This window comes from Trypanosoma grayi, assembly GCF_000691245.1.
Source record: "Trypanosoma grayi strain ANR4 Tgr_133_V1, whole genome shotgun sequence".
Taxonomy (NCBI): Eukaryota; Euglenozoa; class Kinetoplastea; order Trypanosomatida; family Trypanosomatidae; genus Trypanosoma; species Trypanosoma grayi.
In genome coordinates, this window is record NW_008825752.1 from 1 (window position 1) to 17463 (window position 17463).

The 17463-nt window shown below is 46.7% G+C and overlaps 9 protein-coding genes across 9 annotated transcripts; all 9 read left to right on the top strand.

Moving 5' to 3' along the window:
* Positions 1–414: 414 nt before the first annotated feature.
* On the top strand, positions 415–3672 carry DQ04_01331000 (hypothetical protein; the record flags this gene model as incomplete). Its single annotated transcript, XM_009310568.1, has 1 exon — positions 415–3672. The coding sequence occupies one exon, from the start codon at positions 415–417 to the stop codon at positions 3670–3672; it is 3258 nt and encodes a 1085-aa protein (XP_009308843.1).
* Positions 3673–3865: 193 nt separating this feature from the next.
* On the top strand, positions 3866–6712 carry DQ04_01331010 (putative folate/biopterin transporter; the record flags this gene model as incomplete). The annotated part of the gene is made up of 1 exon (XM_009310569.1): positions 3866–6712. One exon carries the CDS (start codon positions 3866–3868, stop codon positions 6710–6712), a length of 2847 nt encoding a protein of 948 aa, XP_009308844.1.
* Positions 6713–6852: 140 nt separating this feature from the next.
* Positions 6853–7896, top strand: DQ04_01331020 (putative thymidylate kinase; the record flags this gene model as incomplete). Its single annotated transcript, XM_009310570.1, has 1 exon — positions 6853–7896. The coding sequence occupies one exon, from the start codon at positions 6853–6855 to the stop codon at positions 7894–7896; it is 1044 nt and encodes a 347-aa protein (XP_009308845.1).
* A 179-nt stretch (positions 7897–8075) lies between these two features.
* DQ04_01331030 (60S ribosomal protein L35A) lies at positions 8076–8504 on the top strand (the record flags this gene model as incomplete). Its single annotated transcript, XM_009310571.1, has 1 exon — positions 8076–8504. One exon carries the CDS (start codon positions 8076–8078, stop codon positions 8502–8504), a length of 429 nt encoding a protein of 142 aa, XP_009308846.1.
* A 318-nt stretch (positions 8505–8822) lies between these two features.
* DQ04_01331040 (hypothetical protein) lies at positions 8823–9713 on the top strand (the record flags this gene model as incomplete). Its single annotated transcript, XM_009310572.1, has 1 exon — positions 8823–9713. The coding sequence occupies one exon, from the start codon at positions 8823–8825 to the stop codon at positions 9711–9713; it is 891 nt and encodes a 296-aa protein (XP_009308847.1).
* Positions 9714–11180: 1467 nt separating this feature from the next.
* Positions 11181–11396, top strand: DQ04_01331050 (hypothetical protein; the record flags this gene model as incomplete). Its single annotated transcript, XM_009310573.1, has 1 exon — positions 11181–11396. One exon carries the CDS (start codon positions 11181–11183, stop codon positions 11394–11396), a length of 216 nt encoding a protein of 71 aa, XP_009308848.1.
* Positions 11397–11650: 254 nt separating this feature from the next.
* On the top strand, positions 11651–15307 carry DQ04_01331060 (myosin heavy chain; the record flags this gene model as incomplete). The annotated part of the gene is made up of 1 exon (XM_009310574.1): positions 11651–15307. The coding sequence occupies one exon, from the start codon at positions 11651–11653 to the stop codon at positions 15305–15307; it is 3657 nt and encodes a 1218-aa protein (XP_009308849.1).
* Positions 15308–15528: 221 nt separating this feature from the next.
* On the top strand, positions 15529–16767 carry DQ04_01331070 (dehydrogenase-like protein; the record flags this gene model as incomplete). Its single annotated transcript, XM_009310575.1, has 1 exon — positions 15529–16767. One exon carries the CDS (start codon positions 15529–15531, stop codon positions 16765–16767), a length of 1239 nt encoding a protein of 412 aa, XP_009308850.1.
* Positions 16768–17150: 383 nt separating this feature from the next.
* Positions 17151–17462, top strand: DQ04_01331080 (hypothetical protein; the record flags this gene model as incomplete). The annotated part of the gene is made up of 1 exon (XM_009310576.1): positions 17151–17462. A coding segment is annotated over one exon (312 nt), but the record flags the coding sequence as incomplete, so codon positions are not given.
* Between the last annotated feature and the right edge of the window lies 1 nt (position 17463).

Consider the following 17463-nt stretch of genomic DNA (forward strand, 5'->3'; position numbering starts at 1 on the left):
CCGCCCCCGCTAGCCGTTTTTTTTGTTTTGGCCAGATGGAGAGGGGGGCGCTGGAAACCCGGTTAGGTGTGGCGGCCGTGGCGCGGGGGTTGCGAGGGAAAGGCCCGGAATACCGCAGACACTTTCTTTTTTCCGATGTCTGCCGAATGGTGCTTGGGCGTTGCCGTTGGCAGGTTGAAGAATCGCGGAGACCGGGGGCCTCTGGGCGCCAAAAAGTTTTTTTTGTCTTTTTCTACACCCTTCAGGTCCGCATTTGCGTCTCTTTATCGTATTGCTTTCTAATGTTTGACGAGGCTCTCGAAAAATTGTGCCAGTTTGCTCCTTGTTCTAGTTGCTATTTTTACTCTTCTTTATCTATTGACCTAATTTTTTTTTTTGTGTTCTTGTTGCGGATGCGTATAGAGTTTCGTGTAGATGGATTATCTCTCTCAGATTTACAAGGATGACTGCTACCGGGATTATACGGATTGCGATCCACCTATTTCACTCGCCGTCATAAGCAGTAAAGAACTTCACATAGCAGAGGGGCTGTCACATTTTTTTGACTCAAGTGCATGTTTTCGGCTGAATCACTTCAGGAATCTACAATCGCTCCTTACGCAAAAGGTAAAAGAAAGCTTGCCCTCCAGTGTTGCTGAGGTTTTCAAGAGTAATTGGTGCACTAAGCATGTGAAATTAAGGAGCAGCTGCGTTATCTTCTGCTTGGACTGGGATGAGTTGGGTGATGCTTCAATGGATGAGCTATGGCTATCCGAAGTTTGTAATCAAATCAAGGAAAGCATGCGTCGCTTTCGGTGCCGTGTTATAATTGTCCTTGCAACCGAAAAGAAAATGAGTAAAAATGTCACATCGTGTGCCCAGATTGAGAAATTACAGTATGAGGTGAAGTTATTTTTGGGCAGCGAATTTAAGAGCGTTCTTCCTTTGTTTGAGGACGGATTGGATAGGCACAGTGCAGAAAATCTGTTTCGCATGGTCGTGGAGTTATCTACAAAGTATCACAGGGATGAGGCAGTGCGGCTTAAGAGCTTTGCGGTGGAACCAACCTTTCGCGCGGTGCGACGCATGTTTAAAACTGGATGGCATTGTCTTGTTTTGAAAGACCATAAAGCTGCGAAGCGGTGTTTTGAAGTGGCGTATAGGACGCTCAAGGACATTGCACCTTTTTTTCCAGCGACTGAGTTGCGGATTTGTGGTACCATCCTTCTTCACCATATACTGCACATTGTTTCTGCGGAAGCTTCGGTTTCATCTGAAGAACTGTGTTATCAACTCTGTGAGGATCATATTATTTGGGTGGGCCAAGCCCTTCGCTCGAGTTCTGCTGAGAACAAACAGATGGCTGGATTTTTGCGTTTACTGTTGTTGGGTGAATGCTACGACTGGCTAGCACAGAACACCTCTAGTATGGCTGTTGGAGTTCGCCAAGACTTCCTTGTCGCGTCATTAGTAGCGTTTGGAGATGCTCTGGATATGATCCTAAATTCTCTGCCTTCTTCACTTTCAGTCACAATTCCTGCTTATGTTGGTTCAGAGTGTTGTCTGGAAACTCACCGTTGTGTTTTTTCTTGTGATCACGCAGATTTATTGTCGAAACGTGTGAAGAGCACACTAAATCAAGTCTTGTCTCAGACAGAACTCTCGGTGGAGGCCATTTTCATTTCTGCACGGGCATCCCAACTAATTTGTGGAGGTGAGGAAGTCTTTGTTTTGTTAGAAAAATTACGGAGTTTTAGCACCGGGACTTATCGCGAGGCAGAAGCTGTCCACAAACTGCTGATGGAGTCCACAAAGAATGGTATTGTCGCTCTTAGTGAAAGAAGTCGTGCAGAATTCTTATATTCGGTTGTGTCACTTTGTTTTGGGCCTGGAGACAGAAAAAAGCAGAGGCACTATCTTGGTTTGCTTTTAGATACGGTAAAGCTGGCTGAGCTGGACATGGTTACACTCTCGTATCCGAGGATGGGATGTTGCGCTCCTTTCACTGTGTTGTGCAGTTTTGCAAACAAACGCCAGGACTGCTTGAAAGCAGCTCAATTGAAGCTTACGCTTTTCACCACGTCTGTTGACACGATTATTGTGGACTGCCTTTGTGTCATAGTTTCTCGTTTTTCTGGCGACAAGAGGATGAACTCGATTACGCATTCTGTGTCGAAAAAACCCCTTGAGGTGAGGCTGCATGCACCCTGTAGTGTTAGTGTTTTGTTAAATCTTGAAGAACCGGGAATGTACCATTGTACATGTATTCGCGGACGCATCAAGCATGGTGGTACCTGTTTGAATGTTGGGTGGAATATGGATGATTCACCGACTGGACAATGCTCCCTACAACGGTGTGAGATAGTTGGGGAGGTTTTAGGTGTGTCACAACATAATCCATGGATATGTGTGGCAAAGCCAGCGTGCCGAGTTGATATGGTGGCTCCAAATAACATCATGGGAGTTGAAGGTGAGGAGGTCTCTGTCGACATTGTTCTCAGAACTGATCAGGATTTGGAAGGGAGAAACAGCCTTGTATTACCCTTTGTTCCCAGGTTATACGAATTCTCTAGCCATGAACTCCTTGAAAAGCGATCGAGGTTGGGGGATGGACCTCAGAAAGGTTATCGCACAGTTATTTTAGACAACCTTCCTTCATTGTCTCCATGTAATCCCCTTCGACTATCAGTGAAGTACAGATGTCTAAAGGCTGGTAAATACATCGCTCCAATTCTATTTCAGTGTAGATCGGCGAATTATTCGGGTAGGGATGTATTGAAGAAGGTACAGATGGACATTTTCTATCCATTCTCTCCGACTTACACACTGCTGAAAGTTTTGCCTTGGACGGTGAGCTCTCTCAAAAAAGATGTGCTTTTGGGTTCAGAAGCCCGTCTCAGTGTCCCAGAAAGGTCTGATGCATTCGTACGGCGCGAGGTATTTACCTTGGTTTCACCCCGAGATTGTATTAATGAAGATGCATCAACAATGCAGAACAACAGGGATATTCTACTTTACAGTGTACACAGGGAAATTACAGCGAATAGAGTTGATCTCAATGTTCCAAAAGGGGAGGAAATCGTCCTTGTGGTGTCAATGGAATGCCAAGCTATTCGAGGATTAGATGTACAGGCTTTGGATGTTGTCTGTGCTCATGGTACCACACTCAGATCACTAAATGTGGGTACGCTTCCTTGCCATGTCGATTACTTGGAGAAATTAACATTGACAGCAAAGATTTGTGCACTGAGGGTTGGAACGTATTCCCCTGGCTTTGTTCGAATAGTAGTGGTTCCCGAAGGTGGTACACAGCGTATTGTGTCTGATCTCCCTTTGCCTGACTTAAGAGTGGAAGATGCGCCTCTTGCGCTAGCTGTGAAAGGACCTTCAACTGTCATTCTTGGTTCACCATTTCTCGTTTCCTTTGATGTGGTGAATAAAACAGTGGATTCCCGAAACTGCGAGTTGGTGGTTGGAAAGTGTGAAGATTTTTTTTTGATGGGTGGAAGGACTCAATGGAGTTTCTCTCTGGGTCCAAATTCCATCAAGTCGACCGAAATTATTTTACAACCTCTTTGCGTTGGCACCGTCACTCTACCATCTGTTTTTGTAAGACTTTCATCAGAAATGGCGTCTGGAACTTTGGCTTCGTGCCAGTGCAATTCGCAGAGGGTATGTGTCTTACCGTCTTGATTGGACTGCTCATCTTACATGAGAATCAATTGTGTAGGAATCACGAGGTTTTTTTTCTTGTTGATGTATTTTGTATTTTTTTTGTGCAATTCCCTACCTTTTTGTGGGACCTCTCTCTTGTTTTCATCTTATGCAGCTGAGGAACAACAGAGTGAGAAGAAGAGCAAAACGCTTAGTAGTGCATTTGTTGACGATGAAGGGGGAGAAGTCAGATGCTTTGGTTGAGAGGGCTATGTCAATGGGGATTGATTGTGATGCTGATACCCTTGAGCAGCTGCGTCAAGTGCCTCTTCTGCACTTGACTCAATTGATGAGCACTCACCTCACGGACGAGAAGCATGTCGTTAGCGCACTTTTGGTTTTGGCTCGTGCAACAACAGGTCGTGATTGTCTAACCGATGAAGAGGCTGTGGTTATATTGCGATTTTTTACCGGGAAGCTAACCTCGTTGCCAAATGTTGAGGCCGCCGTGGAGTCTATATCACTTGTCGTTGAGGACTTGTCTACCCAACGAAGTTGTACCAAGATGCTTTTTGATGTGCTCTCTGACGGTTTTTTGCGAAATGTTGGGTTTCAAGCTTTACCGACGAAGATCCGACGATGTGGATATAAGATTTTCATGTTTATGGTAACAAAAAAGACCATGCCGTGGCTTGCTACGCCATTTCTTCGACTACTTTTGAATGCATTAGATGGGGAGAGTGAACCGGAACTTGTGATGCATGCTCTTGACCTTCAGTATTTGATTAGCAGATGCGTGGATAAAGATGTTATGGAACCTCTGTTAGAGGACTATTTCGATAGTCTTTCCAGCTACTTTCCAGTTGTGTTTTCGCAGCCGCCAGAGTGCCCCGTAACAAGAGATGACTTGAAGCGAGCCCTCACCAGGTGCATGACCTGTCCGCTTTACGTGGATTTGTGCGTCTCATTCCTCTTGTCAAGGTTACCATCTCCATCATCTGTCGTAAAACAGGAGTCAATTGAGGTGTTTTTGGAACTCTTTTCTCCCAATTCAAGGCATTCTATGGACGAATTGAAACCCCACTTGCTTTCCGTTGTGAGTCATGTGCGGAATGAAGTAGTTCGAGCAGTATCGGTTGGTTGTGGCGATAGTGATGCGTTTTTGCAAGGTTGTATGAAGTTGTTGGGGTTCATTGCTAAAAGAACTCATGATACTTCTTATACTTCTATTCTATCTTGGTTAGAACCGATAACCAGTGGAACTTTGGCAAGTTTGAACTCTGGTCGTGTGGTGTGTTCAGCATATGCCACAATGTTGTACCATCTAGCGTCCAGCGACGTGTGTTGCAGCACGTCATTGGCCCGCTACTTTCTGCCATTACTACTAATGAATGTACAACAAGAAATTGAGAGTGATGTTGACGATTCTCTTCTTATATTATCGGCGTTGCTGACTGGTTTTTTTGATTTGGGTAACGCCAGTGGTAGTCTCAATGGATCCATACCCAAGGATGTTATGAGGGAAAGCCTGCAAGTTGGTTCGTCAGGGCTTTTTGAGTTTGCAGAAAAAAAGGTACTGGAGTTGCTTGACAGGGCTGAACCACCTTCGGTGTTCATCAAATGTGAGTTCCTTTCATCACTTTTGAGTCTAGCTGCCTATCTATGTCCGTGGATGCCGGATGAGATTGTTCAGGTGTCCTGCAAAAGACTTGTATCCATTTGCTTGTGTGGAGACCAAAACATCAGTGAGAAGGTTGCCAATTGCATTTCTCGTATTGGTCGTGTACAGGGAGACATTCTGAAGGATGTTCTGCTCAATGCAATAGATGATGTGGAGCCTGGGGTCACCGGTGTTTTTGCACTCTACCAAGGTCTGCTGTCATCATCCGTTTCAACTGCGGTGACAGCAATGGAAATTTTGTTGATACCATCCAAGACGTCTTTTGCAGATCGGCTTCCTGAGGCCAATGTGTTTTCATTATGCCTTCATGGTCTCTCTGAGCATGAGGATATATCAGGGGAGACGGCACTGCGTCTGTTGACTCTGTTGGTTCAGAGAGACTCAGTTGAGAGTTTTGAGTTGATATGCGAACTGCTCTTGAGGATCCCGATAACTCTTCATGGCACAACCCTGTTGCAAATGATCGATGAAAAACGGTGGGGGATTTTGATGACGGCGCTTCTTTCTTGTTGTGAATCAGACATACTTCACGTTGCAGAATCTACTGAACACTGGGTAGCTGAACTATTGACCGGCGTTTGCCAAAAAAATCTTCAGTGCTTGGCTATGCAGGGTGTGTCAGCTTTGTGTGCCCGCGTGCCGAGTGTTTCCGATGCTTTTCTCGAAAGGTCGAAATGTTGTGATCCTGCAGCTGCGCTTGCTTTGTATGCCGCAACTGCCCGAGGTCTGCTAGTGGCTGGTGAGGTTATGAACGATAAGGTCGAGCAAATCACAGAGAGGTTGATTGGCGCAGTCTGCGAAGGTATAGATGCTGACGACGCGTTGGTCGCCACCTTCTTTTTTCCGTCTCATGGCTCCAAGAGATCCATAAGTCTCCTCGTCCCACTGACCCTGAGTGCACGGAAAAGCGGAGCTCCTTTGCCGTTGAAACTAATAAGGATTCTCGTTTTGCTAATAAAAAAAGAAGCATCTGTCTTGAATTTTGATTGGAATGGTGTCCTAGAAATCTGCAGTAAGGTGGCGCGACAGGAGCGGACTGAGGATATTGTCGTTGGTATTGTAGAACTTCTTGACAGCATATTCTCTCGAATAGACTCTAAAATCTTCTTTATGCGACTTCTTGTGATGGATGGTAATCTTTTCCACCTCATTCAAAGTGGTGTACGTTCTTCGGCCCTGCGCACGCGGTGTACTTCATTAAGCCTACTATCACAAGTAGCTTTAAGTGCGGTGCAACTCTCCACGCAGGGTAGTGGGGATGAATATAGCCACAGAGAGGAAGTGATGCGGTTGAAAGGGGATGTGCTGCATGTGGTACAGCCTGCGCTGAATGATCACAAACGATTAGCTCGTCGCGCCGCTGCATACTGTGCAAACCAATGGTACAAATTAAAGTAGTAATTTCATAAAATATTCATGTGTTTTGTGTTAAATGATGGTTCTCCCCGTGGGAGTTTCCCGCTGATAAAAAGAAAATGCATTCTTTATTTTCTTCTTACTATTATTAAAAGCCACCCCTTCCAAAAAAAAAAAAAGAAATGAGGTTTCTCGTTTTTCTAGATGCTGAGACGGAAATACTCTGTGCAGGTGTTGCTTCAGAAGCAAACGCTGTGGGAGACTCTGTTGAAATTGTCCAGTACAATGGTTCACTCATTCAAGCTATTCGTCAGAAAGACAAACAGCAGCAGGATATGACTAACGTTTTTACCTGCTTCATCACAGAGACGAAGACGCTTGAGGACGCCGATGTTGTGTATGCACTGTACTGCAGACGTCTACCTGTTCTGTCCTTAGCAAATAAACATTGTGCTCCAGTTTTGTTGCTTGAGACCATGTCCTCACTGGGCGTCGACCAATCGGATGATCTCCTTACGTCACAGCTTCGCGCCCTGAAGGCCTTCTTCTTATTTAAATCTACACGAAGTCAGGTTATTGTTCTTGAAGGTGGTGATGGTGTAGGGAAGGCGACACAAACAAAGCTTCTGATGGATCATCTCAGGTGTCTGGGTCATCGCACTGCTACTCTTGAGTTTCCATCGGAAAAGAGTCGGTATGGTGGACTTCTTCGCGAGATTTTGTCAGGAAAAAAGGGAGGCATACAGGAGTTAGACCCAAAACTTTTTAGCTTGATCTTTGCCTTGAACCGTTTTGCTTGTTTCTCTGAACTTCGGTACTGGATGCTCCGTGGCACCAAAATTGTTCTCGATCGGTACTACACTGCGAACTACGGTCACCAAGCCTCTAAATTTCCGGAAGAGAAACGCATCGGGTTTATTCACAACCTTCAATTAATGGAGGTTACGTGGTTGGGTCTTCCCCCTGCGAATGTCGTGTTCTATCTTGACCTCCCTCCCGATACGGCGTTGAGTGCGATGAAGGCAGATCGGAGCCGCGGACACCTTGATATTCATGAGACAGCGCAGCACACATACAAAGAGGATGTTAGGAATACCTACTTGTGGTGTTGCCAAGAACTTCCAAACTGGATTCACATAAAGTGCTCTGATGAGACGGGGCTACGTCAAAGTCGTGAGGCAACACACGATTTAATTTGCAATGCGCTCAAAGGGATGATTTTTTGAATACTATTCTTATAACTTCCCCTCATATCGGTAATGGCAGTGTACGGTACATTTGGCTTCTTGGCTTTCAAGTGCTGATTCATATACATGTATATGCATATACACATACATGCATTTATATATATATATATTTATATTCTTTTAAATTCTTGGGTTATTTTTTGATAGACAGGGGGTAAATGGCGGTGAAGGTGCATGCTGAGAGATCCAAGAAGATCTCTCAACTGACAAAGAAGTGTTCGACAGTTCGGAGGAGTCGTGCTTCTCCCAGGCTGTACATGAAGGGAACACTAGCAGGATATACAAGGGGACTTCACGGACAGAACAAGAACACTGCGCTGATTCGCGTTGAAAACGTAAACACGACTGAGGACGCTAAGTGGTACACTGGGAAGCGTGTGTGCTATGTGTACCATGGATACAAGATGAAACGCTGTGTACGGTGGTCAAAAGCTCCGGCGCGCCGCAGCAACACCCGCGCAATGTGGGGTCGTGTGACCAGGCCTCATGGAGGTTCTGGTGTGGTACGTGCCAAGTTTTCTAGCCCTCTTCCGGCGAAGGCAATTGGCCGACGGATTCGTGTGTACTTGTACCCAAGCCGCATTTAACTTTCCTTGCGCTTCTCTTTTATTTTTGTAGTCAAGTGTTTTGTTGTTGCTTCTTGTGAACTTTTATCCACTATCTACCTTGTTTTGGTCTACATGGTGCCATACCAGATATATTTTTTTCTATATTTCTTATCTGAAAACGAAAAGGTAATGACACAAACGTAAGAAGCAAAAATGAGCACACAAAAAGTATTTTCCGGGACCTTTGATTCAACGTACAGTTGTGTATTTACATCATGCGCAGTGTACCACACACCCTTTCCAATTGTACGCCTCGCAAAGGCTGATAATGAGGAAGGATCCTCTGTTTCGGCAGTGATGAGTAGCGGTTATTCCTCGGAGCCCCTGTGTCTTGTCAATTTTGACATTGGTAATGAGTACAAATCCGCTTTTATACAGCTTCTAGATCGTGGGCAACAGATCGCCCTGCCTGCATCTCAGCTATGTCTTGGTTTAACTGCCGATGCATCTCATTCTCTGCTTTGTACAATTCTTGAAAACAATGGGGGCATTATTGATTCTCACTCCACAGCATTTGTTTACGGGTTTGAGGCGAGCGAGTCACCCAAGCTTCACGGTATAGTGAAACACTGCAAGAGCTGCGTCTTTCACCGTGCTGGATTATGGTGTGTGTCGCAACCAGGCAGGGACCTTGAGGCCGGTGTTATAAGTCTTTCGTTCGCTGATCTTCTTGGACTTTCACAAGTGGAATTGAGGGAGAATCCTGCTGTTTTTGGTACCCTCTCCGACCCTATTTCCATGGAGGCTATGGACGGCAACGTTGCCTGTGTATTCACTGCGCATGGGGCTTCCCTTTGTGACTTGAGAGCTAAAGGGATTCAATGTATTTATCAGTCACGAAATCGTCTTCTTTCCGGAGTGATGTGTAAGGAAGGGGATGCCTTGGTTGTTTCCTCAGATGCAGATACGGTTTCGGTAATTGAAACGCGGAAAGCCACGAACGCGCTGTATGAGACAAGTGTGTCTTTCCCTGTTACGTTGCGTTCGTCCATAGGGGGGAAGGTGGCACTCGCCATTTCTCGTCGTCAAGTGGGGGTGCTTCATGTTGGAAGGCCGGGGTTTTTGGGTGCATTCGAGAACCCGGGCACTATACTTGATGCAACTCTATTAACCGAGGAGCAGCACATCGTCCGCGTACTTTCCTCCTCCGCTGATGGGTGTCTTAGTGATTGGTCAATGGAATTCTGAAAGAATGAAATGACATGAATGTGATGGTAACCAATACATGAGCTCGGCCTCCAAAACATGATTGAAACGTGAGATGAACGTGTCGTATACTGACGGAAAGGAGAACTCCTCATCGTGAAGAGTAAAAAGGCGTTTTTGCGCCAAGAGTGGGAATTGTTTGTTCGATTTCGGACTCCTTTTCTTGTGTGAATGAAGTATATTGAATCACCATTTTTTTTCTTGACAGAGCACAGCATTTCCTTGATCATGGCTGAGGTTCTAGATTCGCTTGGCAAGGTTTTTTTTTTGGTTTTAATGCTGGAAGTAGAGTGTTGGGCTTCACAACAGCATTGAGGTGACAGACATATTCATCGGGGTTGCATCGGTTCAGGGCGGTTTAAGTAAGGGACCGGCCGTATGTGCCACGTGATGGCCGTTTTCGAAAAAGGTTTGTTCTGCTGTTTTCGTTGTGCTGTCGTTCAGGTTTACGACTGGCTTCTGAAAAATATTATTTGTGAAGCTATATTTGTAAAAAAATATATATACTGGTTGCAATGGGAATTTTAAATTGTCAGAAATGACTGGAAGGGTTGCTCTGCTCCGTGTTTAGACAGACTGTTTCCTTTGTTTCTGGAGAGATACTGTTTCCGTTTTAATTGGCGTTTAGTTACCCTTCCTAAGCGATAAATAAAGGGAAACAACATGGCATCAAATGAAAATCCACCCTATTATTCCTACGGGCAGCCAGGATACGGACAGCCCCAGCCAGGCTACGGACAACCCCAGCTAGGATACGGACAGCCCCAGCCAGAATACGGACAACCCCAGCCAGGCTATGGGCAACACCAGCCAGGATACGGACAACCCCAGCCAGGATACGGACAGCCCCAGCCAGGCTATGGGCAACCCCAGCTAGGATACGGACAGCCCCAGCCAGGCTACGGACAACCCCAGCTAGGATACGGACAGCCCCAGCCAGGCTATGGGCAACCCCAGCTAGGATACGGACAACCCCAACCAGGATCTGGCAAGCCGGACTCTGGGAATAATCTACCCTCAACCAACACNTATGGGCAACCCCAGCTAGGATACGGACAACCCCAACCAGGATCTGGCAAGCCGGACTCTGGGAATAATCTACCCTCAACCAACACGCCGGCAATTCCAGCTCAGGCATCTTACTATGATTACACCGCGCCAGCAGGATATAGCGATGTTCAAAAATGGGAAGGCTCGAACAAGTGGGCGACAAGTATGTGGCTTGCACCATGCAAGGAACCATGTTTTTGCATATCCGCATGTTGCTGTCCTTGTTGCTGCACGTTTATGCAGCGCAAAAAACTAATGCTTGAAGATTGGTCTCGCTATATGTGCTGCGCTGGAATGTGTGGCAACCTGTCGTGCTGTGTGTGTAAAGGTTGTGAGCCATGCTGCTTGTGCTTGGAGACTACTTTTTGTCTTGCGTGTGCTGTGCATGGTAACCGATTTATGGTTCTTCAGCATTATAATCTTAAGAACGACTGTTGTGACATTGCTGTCATGTGCGGTGCATGCATCCTGAGTATTCTGGCAATTATACTTCAAAATGATTCCCTAAAGCTTTTGGCCGATATTATGTACTACGTTACAATCGGCTGCATGCTGGCCCAGCATGAACATCAAATGAAGAAATTCGGATACCCGAGAGGGCAGAATATGGTGTAATACTGGAATTGAGGCATCTGTTTTCATAAAAACGTGTGTTCCGCTAGTAACGCCTGTTATGCGCGTGTTACACCATCAAGTACATCAAAGGTAGAGTGCTATTTATTCAGGGAGAGAATACAGACCTTTTTCATCTGCTCTAAAGATGAACTTCGCCTTTTTGCACGTGAGACTGTGCGGCATACTTTTTTCCCCCATTTCTTTTATTATTGCTCGCGGTTCTCGAGTAGGAGCCTGTTTTTTTTACCGAGAGGATGACAGATGGCCGGAGGAGTGTATCGAAGTGTAAGTTGGTTGGTCAAGTGGCGTTCGTCTTTCACCCTGTTCGAGCTTGGGAACAGTGTGTTGTTCTTAGCGTTGACGAATCGGATGCTGGTGAAGTGGCCATCGCACGATTGAGGTCTGGTGAGATATTGGAAGTCCCCGTGATTGCTGACTCTTTGTTTCTGCCGTCCGTCTCTGGTTCTGTTGACAGCTTTCCCGACGACCTCCTTCAACTCCCCGAGCTCCACGACGCACTTCTGCTTAATGCCTTACGGGTCCGTCATGCCAGGGATCTTACCTACATGCACATTGGGGAAATAATACTTTCGGTGAACCCCTTCAAGACAATACCGGCCTACATGGATAAGTGCATGCAAGCGTATCTCGACCACCTGGATACGGCACAGCTTCCTTCTGGTCTCCCTCCTCACGTCTGGGGCGTAGCTCACCGGGCCTACGTCGAGATGCGTTTACGACAATTGAATTACTCTATCGTCGCTTCTGGAGAGAGTGGAAGCGGAAAAACCGAAGCGTGCAAGAAGATGCTGAAGTATTTATGTGCGGCGTCTGAGCGTGTGGCAACAGATGAGTCAGTGAGCCATCGCCTGCGGTGCATCAGCGAAAAGGTGCAAATGAGCAGTGTCATCTTGGAGTCATTTGGAAACGCCAAGACGGTGAAAAATGATAATAGTTCACGGTTTGGGAAGTTTATGGAAGTTCAGTTTGATACCAATGGTGTTATGGTGGGATTGCGGGTAACTCCATTCCTATTGGAACGCTCACGTGCAATTACGTGCGGAAACGATGAGCGGGTGTATCATGTGTTTTATCAACTAGTCGCGGGTGCTAACAAGGTCTTGCGGGATGCTCTTCGAATAGGAAATCCTCGAGATTTCGTGTTGCTTAACAAAGGTGGGTGTGTCTCTCTCAAAAGCAGTGGGGTAGATGACGCAAAGGATTTTCAGTTCCTACAAAAAGCACTTGTAAGTATCGGCTTCTCAGACGAAGAGCAAAGCGCTATGTGGAGCGTGGTAGGGTCTGTACTACATATGCAGAACATTGTGTTCGAATTACGAAAAATCGATGACTCCGCTTACCTTAGCGAGGGGGATATTGAAATTGCAACCTTTGTTGCTGCCCATTTGCTCCAGCTTCCACAATCTAAGTCATTTGTGGAATGTCTCACAGCGAGCACTGTCGTCATCGGAGAAGAGCACCTGACGCGGAAGTTTTCGGTTCAGAAAGCAAAAGATCAACGCGACAGTATTTGTAAGTTTCTGTACTCGAAACTCTTTCTTTTCCTAGTTCACAAAATTAATGCGGCCACTGCCTGTGGTGCTCACCAGAATGATCTTAATGTTTCAACAACTTCTGTGGGTGGCGATTCGTCTCTTAGCGAAAGTGCGCCGGCAACATGGATAGGCCTACTTGATATATTTGGTTTTGAGGACCTTCAGGTAAACTCATTGGAGCAGTTCTGCATCAACCTTGCAAACGAAGCACTGCAGCGACAGTACGCCGAGAAAATGTTTCTTACAGACGCTGAGGAAATGCGCACCGAAGGGGTGGAACCAAATATCACGGATTTCATAGATAATCAACTTTGTTTGGTATTGTTGCAAGGCTCCAAAAATTCTATCATATCATTCTTGGATGATGCATCGCTGCTTGATGTTGAACGCTCACGGACGAATCCTGACTTTGTCTTTCTTAACACAATTACATCGGCGTTTCGCCCTGATTATCAAACGGCACCTGGCAAGACGACGCGTAGTGTATTGGGACGAAACGCCAAAATGGATAGCCCTTCCACGTACTTTTATAGGGGGCGCTTGGATGACAACAATTTCACAATTCGGCATTATGCGGGAGATGCAAAGTATTGCGTCAACAATTTCGTGGAGAAGAATAATGACATTGTAAAGGATTCCTGCGCACAGGTGCTGCAAGGTACAACTTCATGGACACTCCAAGAAATGATGGGCACCACAGAAGAAATGGTTGGCTTGCTGGGTGATGTGGATTCCCCAAGTTCCCCTTTATCTAACTCTCGCGGATCGAAACGGACCGTTGCCTCAACCTTCCGAACCTCCTTGCGCCTACTGACGGAGATGCTAAATAGCAGCGCGTGCAACTGGGTGCGTTGCATTCGACCTCATTCGAGGCGTCAATCGGGGCTTTTTGACGGTAAACTGGTGCTAGAGCAACTTGTAGCCACTGGAGTTCTGAGCACTATAAATCAACGTCAGAAGAATTATCCATTCCGTCCACAGTGTAATGAATTTTTGCATCACTATCGTGTCATACTCAGGTCAAGGCATTCTTACTGGTCAAGGATGACACTAAAGGAAAGGTGTTCTGCGTTGCTTATGGAGGCTGGTACCGAGGCGAGGTCTGCTCAGGTAGGGAATACTCGTGTCTTCCTCACCACTGAAGCTCACCGACTTCTCGAGTATAAACGGTTGCAACGCTCTGAGGAGATGGTTGAAATAGTCAAGCGTTATATAGCCGCTTTTTTGTCTCGGATGCATACGCGTGCAGTCCTCCTTACTCGTTATGCTCTCAGTATGCAGCGCCTCTGGCGAATCACTTTGCGCATTCGTCGGTGCGTTCAGCAGTACTACGAGGAGCTGCGCCGCAAGCGGAACGAACGATTTCTAGAGGTCATGAAAAGCCTGCTGCGTTGGGAAGCGCGCTCCCGTCTCGAGTTTCTCGGGGAGCATGATTCGTATATTCGGACTCTGTGGCGTGAGTTTCGTACTCAACTAGTCCCATTAGTCTCCGATGTGCTTAGGAATGTGCGGGCGGTGGAGGCAAAGCAACGAGAAGTAGTTTCGTTGAAGGCTTTCTCATGCTACAGTGTGTTTTGTGAAACCTTTGTACGAGAGGCCGCGGTCGCCTTGGAAAGAGAGAAACAACGAATTAATGCAAAACTGGAGTTGGACGCGAGGAAACGTGCGGAGATGTTGGACAGCGCTGTAAAGATGTTAAAGACAGTAGTTGAGGAAGAGCAGTCTGCTTATGAGGCGCTGCAAAGTGGAATCATCGCTCCATGCATGAAGAAGCTGAAGGCCCAGGCAAATGTCATCCGCAGGTTAAACCAGTGGCGAGATGAAAGTCTACGAGAGTTGAATGATGCAAAGGTGGCAGAGGAGCGACGCCTTGCTGTAGAAGAGGTTGAAAAAACACAGAGTGAAGAAGAAAAGTGGCGATGTCTTGTGGGGGAGGAACAGTACCTGAAGGAGATGCGGTACTTTCAGTCCTTTTCTGCGGATCCTTACAGTACACCGCCGCCTCTCCGTGCTTTCTTGAGAAACGGCATTCCCTCGAAGGTACTTCAAACGCCAATCTATAGCAACTGCCCAGCATTCGCCTCTATTGGCGCTGTGAGTTCGTTTTATGATTACAGGGAATATATTCGGAGTGAATTTTCACGCGCGTGCACAAATGGAACGGTGCCAAGTCTTCATGTGCATCAGCATCATGACGGGGCGCTCTGCAAGCTCTGCAACTTTTTATCGTACCCTTCGCATCTTGGCGTTCCTGCGAAACAACTGGATCCCTCCCCATCAACGCATGGAGTTAGTCGTCGGCTGTACGAGGAGAATAGCGACAGTGACGACAGCTTTGATGAGTTAAATTACTAGTTCAAAGTGATGTGTCTTTTAAGTATTTGTTCTCGGGTGAGGATTGAACTTGTTGGGAGTCTTGGACGTAGTCTCTAGGCTAGAGACTTGTATGGTATTTGTGTCGTTTGGGGGAGTTCTTCCGGTCTTTTATAAATGTGCGTCATCCTTCTTTACATTTGGTTAGAGAGTTTTTTTTTTTGCGGGCTGGGGGTGCTTGCGCGTGGGTAGGTTCGTGGGAAATGCTCCAGATAGGCTCTGTTTTCTTGCCGTTGCAGGGATGGCGGCTCACGGAGATCGTGGCGGGCACAACGCATGTGATTCTTCTTCTTGTGCTTAGCGGTATGTTGTTGATTACGTGGCCATTTGTGTTGAGTTTCAAAGGGGTCATGCTCTTTACCTTTTACGTTGCAGGAATGCTTCACTTCCAGCGGCGTCTGGCGTCAGGGTTGCCCCTCACCTACACATTGAAAAGCTGGCGCGCCAGCAAGACCAACTTCCGCTTCACGTCTTCCTTCGTGAAACAGATTTTTGAAAAAGAATTGCCGCCGTTCCCATCGGCAGATGCCAGAGAAAAAATGAGATCCGGTAGCCGCCCTGTTGTTGTTATTACGGGTGGTGAAAGGGGTATCGGCTACGAGGTAGTGAAGCAGCTGGCCCTTCTGCACTTTGACCTATTTGTCTGCTGTCCCTCAGTCCCCGCAGCAGGGAGAGCTATTACCCGTATACGACGCGTGGTTGCCAAAAATGCCTGCGACAGCCTCTCGCCCGGAAAAATAGTCCCTCTCCAGTTGGACTTGTCAAATGAGGCGAGTGTTCGCCGATGCGCCTCAGATATTCTGGCCGCAACGTCGCGAATTGACGTCCTTATCAACAATGCCGGCATCCTTCACACAGGAAGCACACGGGTGACGAATTTGAGGGGGGATGAACTTGTTTTGGCTGTGAACTTCATTGGGCCTGCCCTTTTCACGGAACTTCTTCTTGACACTATAAAGCAAAGCCGACCTTCACGGATTGTAAATGTTTCCTCTCTCATGCAACTGTCAGCCTGCATACCTCCCGAATACTCACCCCTGACAATTCTTATGGAAAACTGTAGTCCCATGCCATGGGTGGTTACCAAGAACTACAGTCTCTCCAAGCTTCTTGTTGTGTGCTACACAAGAGACTTGGCGGTGCGATTGCATGACAGCGGTGTGAACGTTTCGTGTCTGCATCCCGGTGTTGTGTTTTCACACATATACGATGGTCTTGGCTTCTGGGTTAAGGTGATGCCGTATTTGATGCGGACAGTCTTTAGGTTTCGTGGTGAGGGTGCGGAGGTGGTGCTTCATAATGTGCTTGCGGACGGGGTTGAGAACGGAAGTTTCTATGCTGACCGCAAAAACTTTGACTCTGTGGTCTCGCCTTGGGCAAGAGACCCGAAAATGAACGCCAAGATAACGCTCTGGGTGCGGGAGCACTTCGGTTTAAATTGAACCGAGTAATTTTTTGGTATTTTTTGTTTGGAAGTTTTGTTTCATTTGCGTGGGGTCTGAAGGGTGTCACGATGCGCTGTGAAGTTCTTCCCGTCTATGTGCATATCAGCAGGGGATAAGAAGAATAGAGATAAGGAGAATAGTTTTTTCATGTTAATACATTTTTTTTTTTTAAAGAGAGTGAGTTGATCAACAACGTAAGATCAGCGGTATCATCATGTGAAACAAAGCAACACACCAGACACGAGAGCATTCCGGAGCCTTGTCGCTGAGAGGTCGTGACATGTGTGTCGCCTCTGTATGCACGTCTTCTTTGCCTACGGTGACTGCTGTGCCACGGTTCTCTTTGACATCAAGTATCCTTTAGTTTCGAGTATTCACCAATGGCCAGCATTGTTAACACCACAGTTCTACAATACCTTGAGGAGCACTACCCGACTGTGGCTGAGGTGTTTCGAAACGAAGAACCAAAGATAAAGTGGCGCCGCCTAGCAAAGGGTACAACACTAGAGTCACTTATCATAGACTCTCAGAGAGGCGAAAAACACCCCGCAGATCCTGCGCTAACCAATAATGAACAACATGTGGCCAAGCGGAACCGAACAGAGGGAAATCCTCCGGTCCCTGACAGCTCCTCTGACGATGACGACGAGCCCGTGAGGAAGCCCGTGGCAAAGGGCAAGGCGTCTCCTGCAA